Source organism: Fusarium solani (genome assembly GCF_023522795.1).
Source record: "Fusarium solani strain SB1 chromosome Unknown bctg00000001, whole genome shotgun sequence".
Classification (NCBI taxonomy): Eukaryota; Fungi; Ascomycota; class Sordariomycetes; order Hypocreales; family Nectriaceae; genus Fusarium; species Fusarium solani.
In genome coordinates, this window is record NW_027072156.1 from 356,451 (window position 1) to 372,520 (window position 16,070).

General features: G+C 51.5%; 7 protein-coding genes across 7 annotated transcripts; 4 read left to right on the forward strand and 3 right to left on the reverse strand.

Annotated features, from left to right (window-relative positions):
* Positions 1-645: 645 nt before the first annotated feature.
* MRS44_002189 (uncharacterized protein) lies at positions 646-1,153 on the reverse strand (the record flags this gene model as incomplete). Its single annotated transcript, XM_065622725.1, has 2 exons — positions 646-968; positions 1,042-1,153. 2 exons carry the CDS (start codon positions 1,151-1,153, stop codon positions 646-648), a joined length of 435 nt encoding a protein of 144 aa, XP_065478797.1.
* Positions 1,154-1,559: 406 nt separating this feature from the next.
* Positions 1,560-3,939, forward strand: MRS44_002190 (uncharacterized protein; the record flags this gene model as incomplete). The annotated part of the gene is made up of 5 exons (XM_065622726.1): positions 1,560-1,688; positions 1,738-2,119; positions 2,180-2,577; positions 2,627-2,715; positions 3,093-3,939. 5 exons carry the CDS (start codon positions 1,560-1,562, stop codon positions 3,937-3,939), a joined length of 1,845 nt encoding a protein of 614 aa, XP_065478798.1.
* Positions 3,940-3,947: 8 nt separating this feature from the next.
* On the reverse strand, positions 3,948-5,273 carry MRS44_002191 (uncharacterized protein; the record flags this gene model as incomplete). The annotated part of the gene is made up of 3 exons (XM_046284312.2): positions 3,948-4,197; positions 4,286-5,022; positions 5,076-5,273. The coding sequence occupies 3 exons, from the start codon at positions 5,271-5,273 to the stop codon at positions 3,948-3,950; spliced, it is 1,185 nt and encodes a 394-aa protein (XP_046126758.1).
* A 460-nt stretch (positions 5,274-5,733) lies between these two features.
* Positions 5,734-8,527, forward strand: MRS44_002192 (uncharacterized protein; the record flags this gene model as incomplete). The annotated part of the gene is made up of 5 exons (XM_065622727.1): positions 5,734-5,868; positions 5,926-6,066; positions 6,120-6,300; positions 6,357-7,194; positions 7,249-8,527. The coding sequence occupies 5 exons, from the start codon at positions 5,734-5,736 to the stop codon at positions 8,525-8,527; spliced, it is 2,574 nt and encodes an 857-aa protein (XP_065478799.1).
* A 2,045-nt stretch (positions 8,528-10,572) lies between these two features.
* On the forward strand, positions 10,573-12,672 carry MRS44_002193 (uncharacterized protein; the record flags this gene model as incomplete). Its single annotated transcript, XM_065622728.1, has 2 exons — positions 10,573-11,994; positions 12,214-12,672. The coding sequence occupies 2 exons, from the start codon at positions 10,573-10,575 to the stop codon at positions 12,670-12,672; spliced, it is 1,881 nt and encodes a 626-aa protein (XP_065478800.1).
* A 626-nt stretch (positions 12,673-13,298) lies between these two features.
* Positions 13,299-14,075, reverse strand: MRS44_002194 (uncharacterized protein; the record flags this gene model as incomplete). The annotated part of the gene is made up of 2 exons (XM_046282518.2): positions 13,299-13,865; positions 14,016-14,075. 2 exons carry the CDS (start codon positions 14,073-14,075, stop codon positions 13,299-13,301), a joined length of 627 nt encoding a protein of 208 aa, XP_046126761.2.
* An 834-nt stretch (positions 14,076-14,909) lies between these two features.
* On the forward strand, positions 14,910-15,588 carry MRS44_002195 (uncharacterized protein; the record flags this gene model as incomplete). The annotated part of the gene is made up of 4 exons (XM_046277457.2): positions 14,910-14,960; positions 15,174-15,280; positions 15,338-15,490; positions 15,540-15,588. 4 exons carry the CDS (start codon positions 14,910-14,912, stop codon positions 15,586-15,588), a joined length of 360 nt encoding a protein of 119 aa, XP_046126763.1.
* Between the last annotated feature and the right edge of the window lie 482 nt (positions 15,589-16,070).

Genomic DNA, 16,070 nt, shown 5'->3' on the forward strand with positions numbered 1-16,070 from the left:
CGTGTCACGAAACGCAGAAGCCATTTGCGGCATTGGTCTTGATAGATGGGGGTCCGGGCGTCTTGAGTTGGTATAGTTGACAATGAATAAAGTACCTTTGCACTATAGAGAGGCTGGAGAACTGTCAAGGTGCAAGGAGGGATCTGTTGGTAGAGAGAGGTAGATGATGGTATGTTGGACGAAGTGGTGCGCCGTTGGCTTAAAACTGAGAAGTTTGTGAAATAAAACTCGAAAGAGACGTGGATTTGCTTACAAATGATAGATCGGCTCTTTTCATAAATGACTAGAAGCGAATTAAAGGTGTACTTGTGAGAGAAGCGCCTTTTTTTCTCTTGCACGTTCCTGGCCAGTAGACGGAATGTATATTCCGGATGGGAACGGGCTCGTGTTTTGGACAAACAAAAAGAAAGAAAAACAACCAAGATGGAAGGAGAGAGGCGCAGACGGAACAAACAGTCAAGTATGCCGCTTATTACGTGTGGCAATTCATCTGATGAAATACTCATCCAGAGGGTTTTAACAGTGCGGCTAGGTGGACTCATCCAGCGCGTTTGCCATCATCACAGACATCTTGCACGCAAATGAGACAACAAATGGTGTATTATCGCCTCGCCTATAGCGCCTCCCCCTTCCAACTAATAGTCTCTAAGCTGCAACCTTCTTCGCACCATCCGGGTCATATGCCACTACTTCAATCTCCACACGCATGTCGTCCTCCCCAAGTCTCGCAACTCCGACACAGGTCCAGATTGGCTGATGATCCGGCATCCACTCCTTAAAATTTCTAGACATTGCCGCCACGGCTTCGTCATTAAGGGGGACATGGTACGAGTTAACCCGGAAGACTTGAGACCATCCTTGTCCACCAGCATCTTTAAGGTTGTGCTCCACGGTTTTGAAGGCTTGGTCAATCTGGGCGTTGATCTCGGTGGGAATCTGATGCACTTTGCCCTCTGGATCCCATCCTCCTTGGTAAGGCTTAGCTCCAGGTCTATCGCGAGGCTTGGGGAGAGATAGCGCATCCAAAGATGACCGACTTACCCTGCCCAGAACACTGGATCGTGTCTCCGACCCTGACAGCTTGGCTGTATGAGAATCGTTCTCTGTTGCTGGTACCCACTCCAGGGTAGTTGTAGTACTGAAGATTGGACATCGTAGGTATTCGGTTGCAAACTTTGTATGTGAAGGGCTGGGTAAAGAACAAGTCTAGCTTTGGGGTGTAGGTACTGACATTGGACACTTTTATAGCAGACGGAGGGACATGCAGAAGTGTGAAGCAGCATACAAGGTCCGATTACATCTGAACCTGTTCCATTGTATCTTTCACTCTTGCTGTTGGCATAGCGCTTATTGAGCACGACAGGAAGCCAAATTCCGCGCCTCGGGCATTGATCTCACCGGCATTTTGTCAGCTGATCTCCGGCCGGCGGGAATGTGGATTCCGCAAAAGCGGGTCCTCTCCACCTCACGCAGCATCATCGTCCGGAGGCTCGACCGTGTCCAGCTTCGTTCCTTCGCTCTATCTTACGTGCCTCTCACACCGCAGTCCTTACCTCAAGATGGATTACCCGTCTGCTGCTGCCCCCTCCAACGCCCAGCGGGATCCATTACCCTCTTCCCGTAAGACTGGGGTGCGGAGCAAGTATGCCCCCAAGGCCTGTCAAGAGTGCCGTCGTCGCCGTGCAAAGGTGGGCTGGGCTTGCCTGCGGATTGGATGCTTATCTAACCAAAGTCTAGTGTGATGGCGCAAATCCAGCAGCATGCTCGCGGTGTGTTGGTCGCCAGTTGACATGTGTCTACACCACCGAGGATGACGCTCGGGGAACCGCCCCCAAGTCATACGTACGTCTGTTGCAAGCTCGAATTAGTGTCTTGGAAAAGATACTATGGCTACATTCTATCGATGTCGACGCTTCTGCGGCCCAGTTGATGCAACAGAACACTGTGCCGGCTACAGCCACGTCCTTGACTGCTGGCGGCTCAACTGCCGCTTTTGATCAGCTCCGCGATGCTTTCGAGGGCATCCTGTCTCTTGATGAGTCACACAATTTTGACCAGGATGGACAAGCACGCTACTTCGGTCCGGCCAGCGGCCGTCTTGATTTCAAGGCGTGCAATGGTTGGTTCCAATCTGTTTCCTGTCTGAGCTCTCAGCGACATCGCTAATGCCCCTCCACAGACGAAGCCGGCGACTCTCCGAAAGAGTACTCCCCACTACCTGCAGATCTCTATGTCCAGACTCTAGGTGCCCAGCATGGCGTCGATGAAGAGCTTGAAGCCCACCTTATCGAGCAATACTTTACATGGGAACAGCCATGGTTACAGGTCATTGATGAAGCTCTATTTCGTGAAAGCAGAGAGAATAACGGTCGATACTTTTCTCCCTTGTTACTCAACTGCATCCTGGCTCTTGGCTCTCGGTTCTCGGACCGAACCGAGGTTCGTTCTGATCCAAATGACCCCAATACAGCTGGTCGTCTCTTTCTTGAGACGGCCGAAGTTCTTCTCCATTTTGACCTGAAGCGGCCAAGTATCACAACGATCCAGTCATTGGCCGTTTTAGGCACTGCCTATCATGTTAGTTTACAATACTTACGCTAGCGTCGACATTTGCTAATATTAATAGGCCTTTGGACAGGACGCTGCAGGGTGGCTACACTCTGGCATGGCGAACCGACTGATTTTAGATATGGGACTTCATCTTGACCCAGGCTCGTTAGTTATTTCAGGCCATATGACGACAGAAGAGGCAGAGCTTCGCAGACAAATCTATTGGTCTTTGTATTGTGTGGATAAGTTATCAGCAGGCTACACAGGACGCGTCTGTACCATGCTCGTAAGACTTGCCAATTCTCGCCGTCACCACAAAACTAACAGTTGTGCAAAGGACTTCCAGGGTGCCGTCGGTATGCCAACGGTACCAACACATGCTCAGCAGTGTGATGATCGACACACATTGTATTCCGTCCGCCCGGAACTGTTAATCTCGCTTCAGACAGCCTTGATCAGACTGTGTCAGATTTTGGAAAAAATCATTTTGAACCTGCAAGTCGCACGCACAACTTGATGAACTAGTGCCTAACAGGTTGCAGGTATGCTCCAAAGAAACTATCTCTTGTTGACCAGAGAAGAGATTACTTCGACTCGTGTCTCCTTTCACTTAAAAGTTGGTTTTATGGCCTATGCACAGAACTCAAACCCATCCAAGGTGGAGCTCCTAATCAGTTCCCCCAAGCGTATACTCTCTGTATGGTCTACCACACAGCTGTCATCCTCCTCGCGCGGCCTTACATCCAGAGTAAAGGGCTTGCACACTCAGCTGCCGATCCTTTGGTGCAGAAAGCCACGGCCATCTTTCTTGAAGCTGCACGAGCCATACCATCCTTGGGAGACCAATATCGCCTAGTCTTTGACAGCTTTAGGAGAAGCCCGATCACGGCAACTTATGCAAACCTGTGCGCGGCGCTGGCTCTACTCAGTCCTCAGAATCAATACAGAGCTCGATTTAATCAGGCCGACAATTCAAAGCTCAAATCCTGCATCCAAACATTGCAAGAGCTGTCAACGGCTTGGATGCCTCCTGGTAAATATCGCTGCAGCCTTTTAAAAACAATACAAAATCATCCGGCATTCCAGCAACGGGAGACACCAACCTCGAGTGCTTTGACAGATGATCATGACGACAGTCAAGATTCCACTTCTGGGGCAATTCGCATGAGTGACTCGATGCAACCAGCCAATAATTTGTGGGATGGTCCGTCAGTGGACAATATGGGCTGGCCTTCGTGGATGTCGGTGCCAGCAGGCGACTCAAACATGGCAGAGTTTTTGGCCACGGCAGAGTCACTTCCATCTCAGCCAGGAAGCAACGTGCCATGGGAACAGTTTGATTTGAGTTGGTTTGGGTCTTCTTTGCCGGAGGGCTTTTCATCTAGCTGAAATCAAGTCTATAATCCATATCCTGACATTCGCACGACAACCTTGCCCACGACTGCACCATTGTGCAGCCTATTCATGTATTCTGGCACATCACCGAGGCTGATCTCAGTTACCAGAGGCTGAACCCGGCCCGATTTGATGAGCTCCATCACCTGGAGAGCTTCATGACGCCCACCCATCAGGGTTCCGGAAACCCATAGGCTCCGTTCAACGAGAGCCGGTAGAGGAATGGTGAGAGTGTTTTCGCCACGCGGAACCCTGAACAGTTCTTGGTAAGCCACAATGTTCCAATGTCATCTACTGATGCTCTAGTTTGTTCACAGTCAAGAATCGGTACTCAACTTACCCTAGGCAGATGACATGTCCTCCATCGCAGACATAATCCTGTAGATGGCGAAATGCTTCAATCTCGCTTGCTGCAACAATGACGGTCTCGGCGCCGCGTGATATTCCAATACCTCCTCTGAGGTTTGAACACGCTTCAAGTAGCGCGGCCCTGAAGTGGCTGGAGCCTTCTTGACCATCAAGATCTTGCTCCGGAGCAGGAACGAGCACATGAGCCATCGCCTCCGCTTGCTCGGCTGTCAAAGAGTTGATCTTTGACTGCTTGTCGACTCCAACAACTCTTAGTCCCAAGACATTCTTGGCTATCTGGCCCAGAAGATGGCCAATTCCGCCAGCGATACCAATCACAAGCAAAACATCGCCTGGTCGGGTGTGAGCATCTCGGAGCGCCCTAAAAGCAGCAGACCCAGAACACAATGCAGCGCAACACTTGACATAGGTATCATGATCGGCCATCTCCCCGGGCAATGGCAAAAGACATGACACTGGTAGCGTGGCAAACCTCTGAAATGTGCCACTGATATCTTTGGTGGTGTCGAGCTGCCGAGGGCATGATGTCTGAAGATCGCGGAGGCAATATGTGCACGAGTGGCAAGCTGATGCCAGGAATTGGATGGCGACAGGACGTCCCACCGCGGCAGGATCGTGAGACCTTACGACGCGGCCAATCCCCTCGTGACCTGCGATGTGATTGTGCTGTGGGAAACCAGCCTCTGGCCCAACTGAGAAGTATATGTCCTTTTACACGGATAAGTACCCATCAAGGCTTGATGATTGCTGAATCAACTCACACTCCGACAAATCCCGGTGCATATTATCTCGACAACGGCTTCTCCCGTCTCTGGATCCCGAACTGGGATACTCTGGCGCTTTAGAGCAAGTGAAGGACCTACCTCGGCCGTGACGATGGCTTCCTGGAGAGAAGGAATATCGATCCCGGGTAATTGATACAAACGGGGTTGGTTGACGCTTTGGGCTGGAGTCGCCATGGTCGTCGTAGGCTGCTCTTATCGATGAATGGCTCAAAGGGCCCCTGAGCAGAGACGTTGGGGGTGGGGACCCTAGGTTTGGTTGAGGCGGTAATAAAAGCTACGGCATCAAGACTTTGACTGCTTTCAGAGGCTCAAGGCCTAGGCATTATAGGTGATCAGATACGTCTCGGAGGCCGTCGCCAATCACAAGCGGAATACACATTCCGCCACTTCTCGCTCCAGCTTCATTATCTTTCTCTTATCCCCCACGTCCACGGAATCTGGATTCCACTCCATGACGAGTCAGTTACTAAACCCCGCTTCTGGGAAGACCTACAAGGTTGGACCCGTACAAGTCAAGTGCGGGTAGCAACGTCAGCCAGGTCGGTACTTAAGGATCAGCTTTCAGCAACCGAGGCTTCATTGTCGAACTCGAATCAGGGGCTGCACGCACTCCAAGCAGTTTTTCACTCGCATGATGATGGCGTTGGACGACAAGTGCATCGAGGCGCTGGTCTCTCAGCTGACGCTTGAGGAGAAGCTCAGCCTCATGGCCGGCGCATCGACATGGCGGACCACTGCCATTCCTCACTTGGGTATTCCAAATATGAAGGTGAACCTCTACCGGGCTTGAACATAATGTTTTCTATCGCTGACACCCTTATGCCAGTTTTCGGACGGCCCATCTGGTGCCCGAGGTGAAATCTTTGGGGAGAGTGTGCCCGCAGCATTCTTCCCGAGCGGTGTCAGCTTGGGTGCCACGTGGGATCCAGATCTTCTCTACAAGATAGGCGAAGCTCTTGCGGACGAGGTATGAGGCTGTTGAAAATGCCTCTTCTCAACTAATGCTGACCACATCACGAGTGCAAAACCAAGTCGGCCTCTGCCATCCTAGCTCCAACCATGTGTATTCACCGTCATCCCCTTGGTGGGCGCAACTTCGAATCCTTCAGCGAAGATCCGTATCTCACAGGAAAGCTGGCATCCGCTCATGTACGCGGTGTGCAGTCTCGGGGAATAGCTGCAACACCAAAACACTTTGTCGGTAAGCGTCATCGGCACGCCAAGAACAGGCTTTCAGGGGCTAATCTGTGTCAATAGCCAACGACCAAGAAACCCTCCGCTTCAAGTACGATGCCATCATCTCTCAGCGTGCGCTTCGCGAGGTCTATCTGTTACCCTTTCAGATGGTCGTTCGGGAAGCAGTCCCATGGTGCATGATGACCTCCTACAATATGGTCAACGGACGCCACATGGATTCCCACAAGGAGATCCTTACGGATATCGTCCGAAAGGAGTGGAGATGGGAGGGCCTGTTTATGAGTGACTGGGGCGGAACCAACACCTCGGTCGAGTCTATCAATGCGGGCCTGGATCTTGAAGTGCCTGGTCCACCGCTCAAAAGATCCAAAGAGGCCCTGGAAGGCTCCATCAAGGAAGAGCTTCTCGACTTGAAATGCGTCGATGCCTCAGTCCGGCGCTTGATCAGCCTTTTGCGGAAGACGGGGCGCTTCCAGGATGCACGGGACAGCCCTGAATTCTGCAAAAACGACCCGGACATCAACAGCTTGCTACTTCGTGCAGCTTGCGCAGGCATCGTTATGCTCAAGAATGAAGCAAGCAGCCTTCCTATCCAACCTTCTGAGAACATCAAGAAGCTCGCCATCCTAGGTCCGAATGCCAAGAAAGTTGTCGCTGGCGGCGGAGGCAGTTCCTACATCAGAGCGCCATACTGGACATCTGTCCTTGAGTCAGTGGAGAAGGAATTCGATGGCACGTCAACCAATATTGTTTTCTCCCCTGGAGCAAAAGCCAATCGATACCTGCCGTCCATACGGTCGGAATATGTCCGAAACCCCGACACGAACAGGCCGGGTGCTGCTGTTGACTGGTTCATCGGCCACCATCTCGATGCTAGGCCAGTTGCAACAACCCACATGTGAGTTGGCATGATACAAGATACTCAAGAGACACATGGGCTAAACCGAATCAGCGACGATCTCTACTTCGTAGCCTACGGTGTGATGCCACCCGAAATCGACCGCGAGACCGATTTTTCCTTCCGCATTCGCACCATCCTCCAACCCCTTACTTCTGGTCAACATCAACTATCTCTTGCCAGCATTGGACCCTCGAAGCTCTTTCTCGACGGGGTTGAAGTTGCATCTCAGTCCGGTGCCTTTGACGAGAAGGGCTCTTTATTCTTCACTTACGGCAGTGAAGAAGCCATCATCCCCCTGCACGTCGAGGCCGGAAAGGAGTACGAGATCAGGGTCGATTATTTCTCTCATGATAGGCAGCTAAACACTGCCCTGCTTGCTGAGATGGATCCCATGGAAGACAAGTTCCAGGGAGCAAGGATTGGCTATCAAGAGCAAGATTTCGTCGACCAGGTCACACAAGCCGTCGCACTGGCCGACGGTGCGGACGCTGCCATCATCGTAGTCGGCCGAGATAAGGAATGGGAAACGGAAGGCCAAGACATTCCTTCATTCGAGCTGCCTGGAGAGCAGGTGAGGTTGATTGAAGAGGTCGCCACGACATGCAAACGCACCATTGTCGTTGTCCAGGCTGGGACACCTGTGCAGATGGATCCCTGGATCAGCAAGGTCCAAGCCGTGCTATATACTTGGTACCAAGGTCAGGAGTTGGGCAACGCTGCCGCTTCAGTCATTGTCGGCAAGTACAATCCCTCTGGACGTCTTCCCATCACGTTCCCAAAAAGAATCGAGGACTGTCCTGCTTTCTCCTCTTTCCCAGGAGAGCAAGGCGTGTCTGAGTACTCCGAGGGCGTCTTTGTCGGGTACAGATGGTGGGACTTGATGGACACGCTGCCCAGATTCCCTCTTGGCTTTGGGCTATCGTACAGCAAATTCCAGCTCGAAGCAGGACAGATCAGTTCTCCCATCCTCTCGAGAAACTCCTTGCTGACTCTTTCTGTTTATGTGCGCAATACTGGTGGAAGCCACGTCCCTGGCCGAGAGACCGTCATCGCTTGGAGCGCTCAGAGAGCCCCGAGGCGGTTACGAAGACCTAAGAAGCAAGTTTGCGCTTTTGGCAAATCGCCGACCTTGGCGTCTGGAGATCAGGCAACTGTTAACCTCCACCTCGATGCATATAGCCTGGGAGTCTATGATCCAAAGAAGAAGACATGGATCATAGATGCGAACAGCGAGTTTGATATACTAATCGGGACCACGGCTCTAAATGCATCTCCGGCTTGGTTAGTCAAGGTCCCGGAGGAGATCACTTGGGTTCATACATTGAGCTAAAGTGGATTTGTGATTACTTTCCGGCTGTGTTGCACACATGAATGCCTAGATCACTTCAACAGCGCTCGTTTCGGGCTCGTTTGATATTGACGGCACCTATCACTCTGGGAGCCCAGTTTGTAAGACGCTTTGTTAGTACAATAGAACTCATGGCCCATCAAAGTATGTGGCGGCAGCCGGGCCGTTGGTATCTCGGGGAATGCTCAGTATGCCTCACTTGGTTCGCGGCTTATACTGCTTCGATGGCACGCATCTTTTTCTCCTTGTTCTGTTGCTCTCTGGACTACCTCTCTCAACGCTGCGCTTTCTCTGCATCAAGACCGTTTCTCTTTTCAAAAACAATCGTACAATTAGTCCATTGAACTCTCGCCAGAAAGATTTGCAGCTTAAGAAACCTCGAGAAAGATAGCTTAGTGGATGTCGTTGTCACACGTCTTCTCTCTTTTGACCTACGCGAAACATGCACTCTTCGCCTAATAGAGACGGGTCAAACGAGACCTGATGGACAATACATGACACTCACCCATCGCTGGGGTCCTTCCCCTGTTGATCGCATAGTATTGACAAAAGACACACATCCGCAACTTCTTGAAGGAGTTCCCTTGTCGGCCCTCGCCCAAGTATTCCAGGACGCTATTTACATCTGTCGCCATTTGGAAATAGGCCACATCTGTATCGACTCCCTGTGCATATTCCAGGGCAAAGACAACACCCAGGACTGGCAGCACGAGGCTTCATTGATGTAGGATGTGTATTCCAACTCGTTCTGCAACATTTCCGCCGCCGACGCCCCCGATCCTTTCCAGTTCATCTTCAACCACCGAAACCCCCACAGGCTTATCGCACAGGTGGTAACGAGGAGGGGTAAAGCGGCCGCAGAGACAGCAGAGAGCTTCATACTTTCTGACTATAAATTCTGGCAGTTGGAAGTTGGAAGTCTCAAACGCTCTTGTCAACAAAAGAGTTTGGGTCCTTCAGGAGCGTTTCCTAGCTCCTCGCATTCTCCACTTCGGAAACGACAGCTCATCTGGGAATGCTCCGAGAAGGACGCTACGGAAGCTTGGAGCACAGGGTTGGAGAAGGCTACTATTGGGATATGTTGCTAGACGGTGAAAAGGTCCACGCCCAAGAAGAGACGTTGCCGGCCGATAGTGAGCCACGAGTGATGCTCGACATTCTCCATGAAGACTTTGACCAAGAAAACGCCCAGGGCTTGCTGTTCTGCATGTGTGCCAGGTCTAAGAATGAGGATGGGAGAGCTATGTATATACTACTTCTCAAGATGGTTCAAGGAGAGATAGGAACGTTTCAGCGCATCGGGCTTGCCTATGCATGGAGTGCAAAGGTTAAGGAAAGGGCTCTAATGAGGAGCCCGGGAGAAGCACAGTTGCCATGTCTCGAGTATCGAGATGGACTGCACTCAATATGTATCATCTAGATCCATCTGTCGATCAATAAATATCTCTCTCTTTTTCGAGATTAGCTTCCCCTTAAAGTCGAAAAAGGCTACGATACTGGCCGCGACAGAGGTTTCATGGGTCATCCTAGAACGTAGAATAAGAGGCTCTACGTAGAGTTTGGTACAGTAGGACCAAGACGACGTCAAGTTGTCTGGGGCTTTTTGGGACGAGCAGCCTAGCGGGTCGGGGCTGTGCCCTCCGTTCCCAGACGCCCGGCTACGCCTCAAGTGATTGCATATTGCGTGACGACGAGGCACACAAACACTCGACTACCTTGCTACAGCCTCACCAGCCTGGTTGCTAGCTATTACAGAGGCGCCCGCCCTTAGGCGCCTTGAACATAATAGTATGTTTAATTTTAATATCAGGTGGTTCAGTAGGGCGTATTGTATGTATACATCAGTTGAACAGCTCACTCCAGCAGCTGTGCCTCAGCCGCATGCAGCCACGCAAGGCATTTCCATCATCTGATTCTGATGATCTGATCGCCTAACACTCTCATGAACAGCACATCTTTCGGACCCATCTTCTGTTCCTTCTACACTTTGGCCTCGTCGACGAATCCGATAAGCGGCCCTTCAAATCATGGCACAATCAACAGATCCCACCACAGCCGTACCGAATCTTTACCACCCTCTCGATCCAGACATCCATGACCTGCGTCTCCTCGAAATCTATCCCTCAGAAGATAGCGAGTTACCAATCCAAGCGAAAATCTTTCCTTGTCGCTTCGAAGACGTGCGAGGCCAGTTCATCCCTTTGTCATATGTCTGGGGTAATCCCACAGACACCGAGACCATCATCATCAACGAGACCCCCAAGAAGGTTACCAAGAATCTTGCCCTCTTCTTGCGGCAGATACGAACCATTCTACCCAAAATCCTCGCCCCCATCTCTTGGAAAAAGCCCGCGCTCTTCTGGGCCGATGCCATATGCATTAACCAGAATGACACAGAGGAGCGTAACCACCAAGTCCAGTTCATGGGGTCCATATACGGCTCTGCGCCAGTGGTCCTTGCTTGGCTTGGGCAGGCCGAAGACGCACATCTCGTTGCCAACATTGTCGGCACCTTTGTCACATGGATGAGAACCTGTGGAAAAAAGGCCCCAAACTCGGCCGGACACAGGGTTCGGGATCCAAACTGTGACGGTTGGATGGAAAGATATCCAGACTTTTGGGCATTCTCCGAGCAAACGAACCCATACTGGGATGCCATTATGGGACTGCTATATTTACCGTATTGGAGGCGCACCTGGATATTCCAAGAGATGACGCTGCCGGCCAACGTTATGCTCATATATGATTCAGCCCTTATTATGCTGTCGTCGTTGGTGGCACTCATCAGCTGGATGGTAGAGTTTACCACAAGGGACAGAGACGCTTCTGATTTTCCATTCCTAGATCAAGAAAACTATCAGGCTTTACGCAGAATGCTACAATTTGCCTCCAGGATGGCTGTTGCCTCGATTACAGAACCACTCAAGGTAAGGGGTCAATTGGCCACCCAACAATGTCCGACACTCGCTCTTGTGCCAGCCTTGGCTACCCTTTGCGCGAGTGACCCACGGGATAGAATATTTGGCCTCCTGGGTGTGATGGACACGGATCTTGTTGCAGACTACAACAAGCCTACTATCCAAGTTTACACCGAGTTTGTCTCGGCTTGGATGAGTGAAGTCCAGGATCTCAACTTCCTAATACACGCATGCTGCATCCATCACAGAGAGGGCCAACCTGGGCTACCTTCGTGGGTTCCAGACTGGGGCGCCATCTCCTGGGCTATGAACGCGAGTGAAGACAAGATTGATGTAGCCCCCGTTGGGCAGCATTTGTTTGTAAGAGCCTTCAAAGCATCTGCACGTCTAGTGTCAGGTCCTGCGCACATTGGGCAATCTTCTCGCGTATTAACCGCCACAGGGGTGGTATGTGGCGAAGTGGACGAGGTGTATCCCACCTGGAAAGATTCTGAAGGAGCGCTGGCCATGGGGTCTAGCTTTCTCCACCTTGTAAGGAGATACATGGATCGTTCCAGGCTCGGGGGACGTGGCTGCTCAAGCAGGCATATATTCCAAATCCTCTTCCGGACTGCTATCCAAGACACATCCCCAGTAAACCTTTCACTACGTCTTCTACACTCTGGGGCAAAAAAATTCCACACCTGGGCAATTTGTTTTTTTTATTACATGGCAGCACGTTACGTCGTTGACAACCATCTGACGGTACAGCAACCTCTTGACATCGCAACGGCATTCCTTCCCATCCTAGGCATCCCGCATGGAAAAGACTTCTCACGCTTCTGGAGGGAAGAGATCTTTGGCGACGTCAAGTTTGAGGGCCCGAATGAGCCGGACGTGGCTAATTGGGAAGACGCTGGAGCGGCTCTCCAGTGGGTGTTGGAGAATCACAGACCCGAGGCCCAGAGTGTTCATATGCAGTTGATCTATCCTCTCGCCTTCAGTGTCAAGTTTCTCACAAATAATAACTACATGGGCGTGGCCAGCTCTGCGGAGGTAGGGGATAAGGTTGTCGTGCTGGGTGGCTGCGACGTCCCAGTGCTCCTCAGGCCAAAGGACGGCCATTACGAGCATATCAGCGCATGTTTCGTGGTCGGCCTCATGGATGGGGAGGCGAAGGATATGGTAGACCGAGAGGAGGCGAAGCTTGAGACGTTTGAAATTTATTAGTGGTGGAAGAGGTCCGAGAAGCCCGGAGGAGTCAAGAGTCATGTTTTCATAGTCGCGTCAAACAGCAAGATTCTTATAAATCAACAAAATGGGCACATCTGAAGCTGATCGGTTGGCTGCATTGGATGGGAGACAACAAATCAGTAACTAATACGAGACGGGGGAAAGGCAGGGGTAGACGAGAATAACTTAGGGGCATCGACTAGAGGTAGAGATATAGCAAATTGGTACTCAATTATGCCCTGAGCCCCAGACCCTCGAATCAGCGCCCTGACGCTTGAGGTCAACTAATTCCTCTAGTTAAGTTTGTTTCCTTTTACCCACCGGGTTAGGAAGCTATGCAACTTCATTGGAGGAAATCAAAAGCTTCAGCTTCAGCCACGTCCGTCAAATCTAAGGCAACGATACGGGGGAGGTCATCAAGTCAAAGTACAAGGTTCCCAGTCGTCAGCAACCGAACTAGCCAGTCTAGTATTGGTGGCCTCTACAACCCAGGCCTATGGTTTCTACGTTATATCGTCTATAATACAAGCGCTCGCCGAGTTCCACGGCGCGTTTGGTAAGACATAACTAACACCTTCCCTCACGCGCCCAAAAGTGCAATGCTGTCCCCTCGTCCACGATCTTCAAGAATCGGACGGAAGGTTCCACTGCATGCTCGCAGTCCCATACCGAGCCTTGTAACGCTCCGCAGTGATAGGCAGAACCGCATCTCCGTTCTCAAACCGCCTCAGCGGCACCTGCGAAGCCACGAGCCACCATCTTCCCACGAATTCTGATTCCAGTGCTCCCGATCTCGGATCTCGCCACTTAAAAGTAGCTAGGTCCTCACCGTCAATCGTCTCAGTCCTAGGCTGGCCGTTATCATCTGTCGCAACCTCCCACAGCAGGTCATAAAAGAGGGGACAGTCGAACCAAGGGGATGACAGCAAAAGGTCTCTCCATAGACCGTCGTTGCTAACACCAACACGGGTAGGAATAGGAGCTTGGTGGCACATGCGCCACCAAGTTAGCATACTCCGGACGTCGAAGGGCTTCCAGAGACTCACGCTCCCGTCAAGTGGCTTGTTGAATCTTCGAGCTCTGTCTAGAGCCGTCCAGAAAGAAAATTGGAAGTGTCCCGACTTCTTGTCGAGGAGACGCATCTTCTCATCATCGGACTCGGGCACCTGGTGTGTGAAGATGAGCACCTCCTGAGATGCGTCGATTCAGTCCGCGTCTAGGTTGTATAGCACGGTAATCGGAGGTTTATCGAGTGGATGGGGGTGTGGAGGGTACTGGACTGTATGGCTCCGCTCTCTTGTTGCCGCGATTCTCCCAGGAAGGTCTCGAAGGTCCAACACTTGTATCTCGGGGATACGCCTCGCTAGCTGCGGTTGTTGTGGGCCTGGCTGGGTCGACATGGTCGAGTTGATCGGGAGAGCAGTAGTCGGGGTGAGTCTATGTGAGAGCTTCAAGGCTGACTGGGCTGTGATGTGAGATGGTACTCTCTGGGTGGTTGCTTATGCTTTGGTTTAGATGAATTGCTGGGAGATTTAGCATTCTTTCTGAGAAGCAGTGAGAATTTATAAGAGGGTCAAGCTTTGGGTATTCGCGCCATTTCTCATTCATCATTCTCATAGTAGAGCTTCAGCCTACAGTCGAGATAAATCACACTAGAACGTGAATGCTAGGCCCTCTTTATGCTGCGCGGGCCTCGCAGCTGAGTTAACATGTTCCGCTACTCACGTGAGTTCGACCTGACGCTCAAAGAACAGTTGCAAACTGTAGGTAGAAATCTTTGCTGCCTTAGAACTGGTTTTTACGCTTCTTCGTAACAAGGTACGGTACAAATACAACAAGAAATACAAGTCATATTCACTGTACCATCAAGACCTCACATAATCCAACAGACAAACAGAAGTGTGTTTGGTGATAGCTTCATTCCCCCTTTGGTAATCCGTGCAAATCTACTGGACAACTCCGCTTACGTAACACCCCTGCAGGCGGCTTTACCCCGGCCATCAACTGTCAACCAACCTTGTGCTTCCCGCCTTACGTAATCCGGCAAGGCGTCTCATCCACAGTTGATCGGTTGCTCGGAAAACAATCACCTCACGAAGCAAACCGTCGAGATCACCCCCTCGCCAGCGAAATAACGAGTCTACCCGCCCGCACGAGGGAGACACGGTAGCGAGACGATCCGAGCAGTTCAATTGACCGATCCCCGACGCCGAAGAGCGAACCGTTTGCCCGCCATGCCTCAAGATATGCCCCCTCGGGGCGGGTACGAGCCCGTCCAGTACAAGGTGCGTTGGGAGATAAGAGTTGGGAGAGGGGTGTTTTGAGGTGTTCTGGATGGATGTTGTTGGTTTGGATGTGCAATTGGGACATTCGGGACGACAACATGGCCCTAGAGACGGGGCAACCGATGCGATCGAACCGAGCCCTTCAACCTCAAGAGCTGGATACACAAGGAGACGGAACAATTGAAGTCCCAGACAAATACTGACTCTCAGCAGCGAAACCTCCCCGCCAAGGGTTTCCGCCCCGGAATTCTCCTCCTCGGCATGGGCGCCGTCATGGGCTTCGGCTGGTACAAGCTGATCCACGGCATGCGAGAGGCCAAGTACGTTCCCTCCCAGCTATCACAAGAAGAAACACCAGATCATTAACAGCAATACAGCGAGCTTGCCCGTGAAAAGATGTGGGCTCGCATCAACCTCATCCCCCTCCTCCAGGCCGAAGAGGACCGCGACCAGGTGCGACGATACCTGGCCGACCAGAAGCGCGAGAAGGAGCTGTTGGGTGACAACGCCAAGGTCTACCACAGCGACCGGTGAGTCTCCTCTCCCTATATATGCAAATCTTAAACTGACATGTTGCAGATTCGTGCGGCCGACTTTTGCCGTCGTTCCCCCTCCCACTACAAACTAGACGAGCCGAGGGTATGGAAAGGTGTAAAGAGAAGAGATGGCTTTGCGTTTTTTGGGCCAGTGTGTATATATGTATCTGACAATGAGTGGTTTTGCCACGGCCACCAGAATTGAGGGAAGATCAAGGCACTGAGTTTCAACTGACGTGGCAGTGACATTCTTGGGCAAGACCTGGTGTTGAAGAACAAATAACAACTCGACGAACTAACATAAGAGAAACGACTGCTCCGCCTGACAAGCTTTCAGCCTCGGTATTACACACTCAACTATCCCTCCTCTCGACATTAATAACTACCCTGTGACAACATCAACTCACCTACACAAGCACAAGCCACCCTCAATTCAACAACTACTCGCCCTACCAACAGTGATCAACTCCAACCTCGACAGCATAGCCAAACACATCTCCATCCCCTACTTAACCTTGCTCATTTCCTTCTCCGTCCACTCCCACAACTCCCTCCCAACCCCCTCATCAAAACA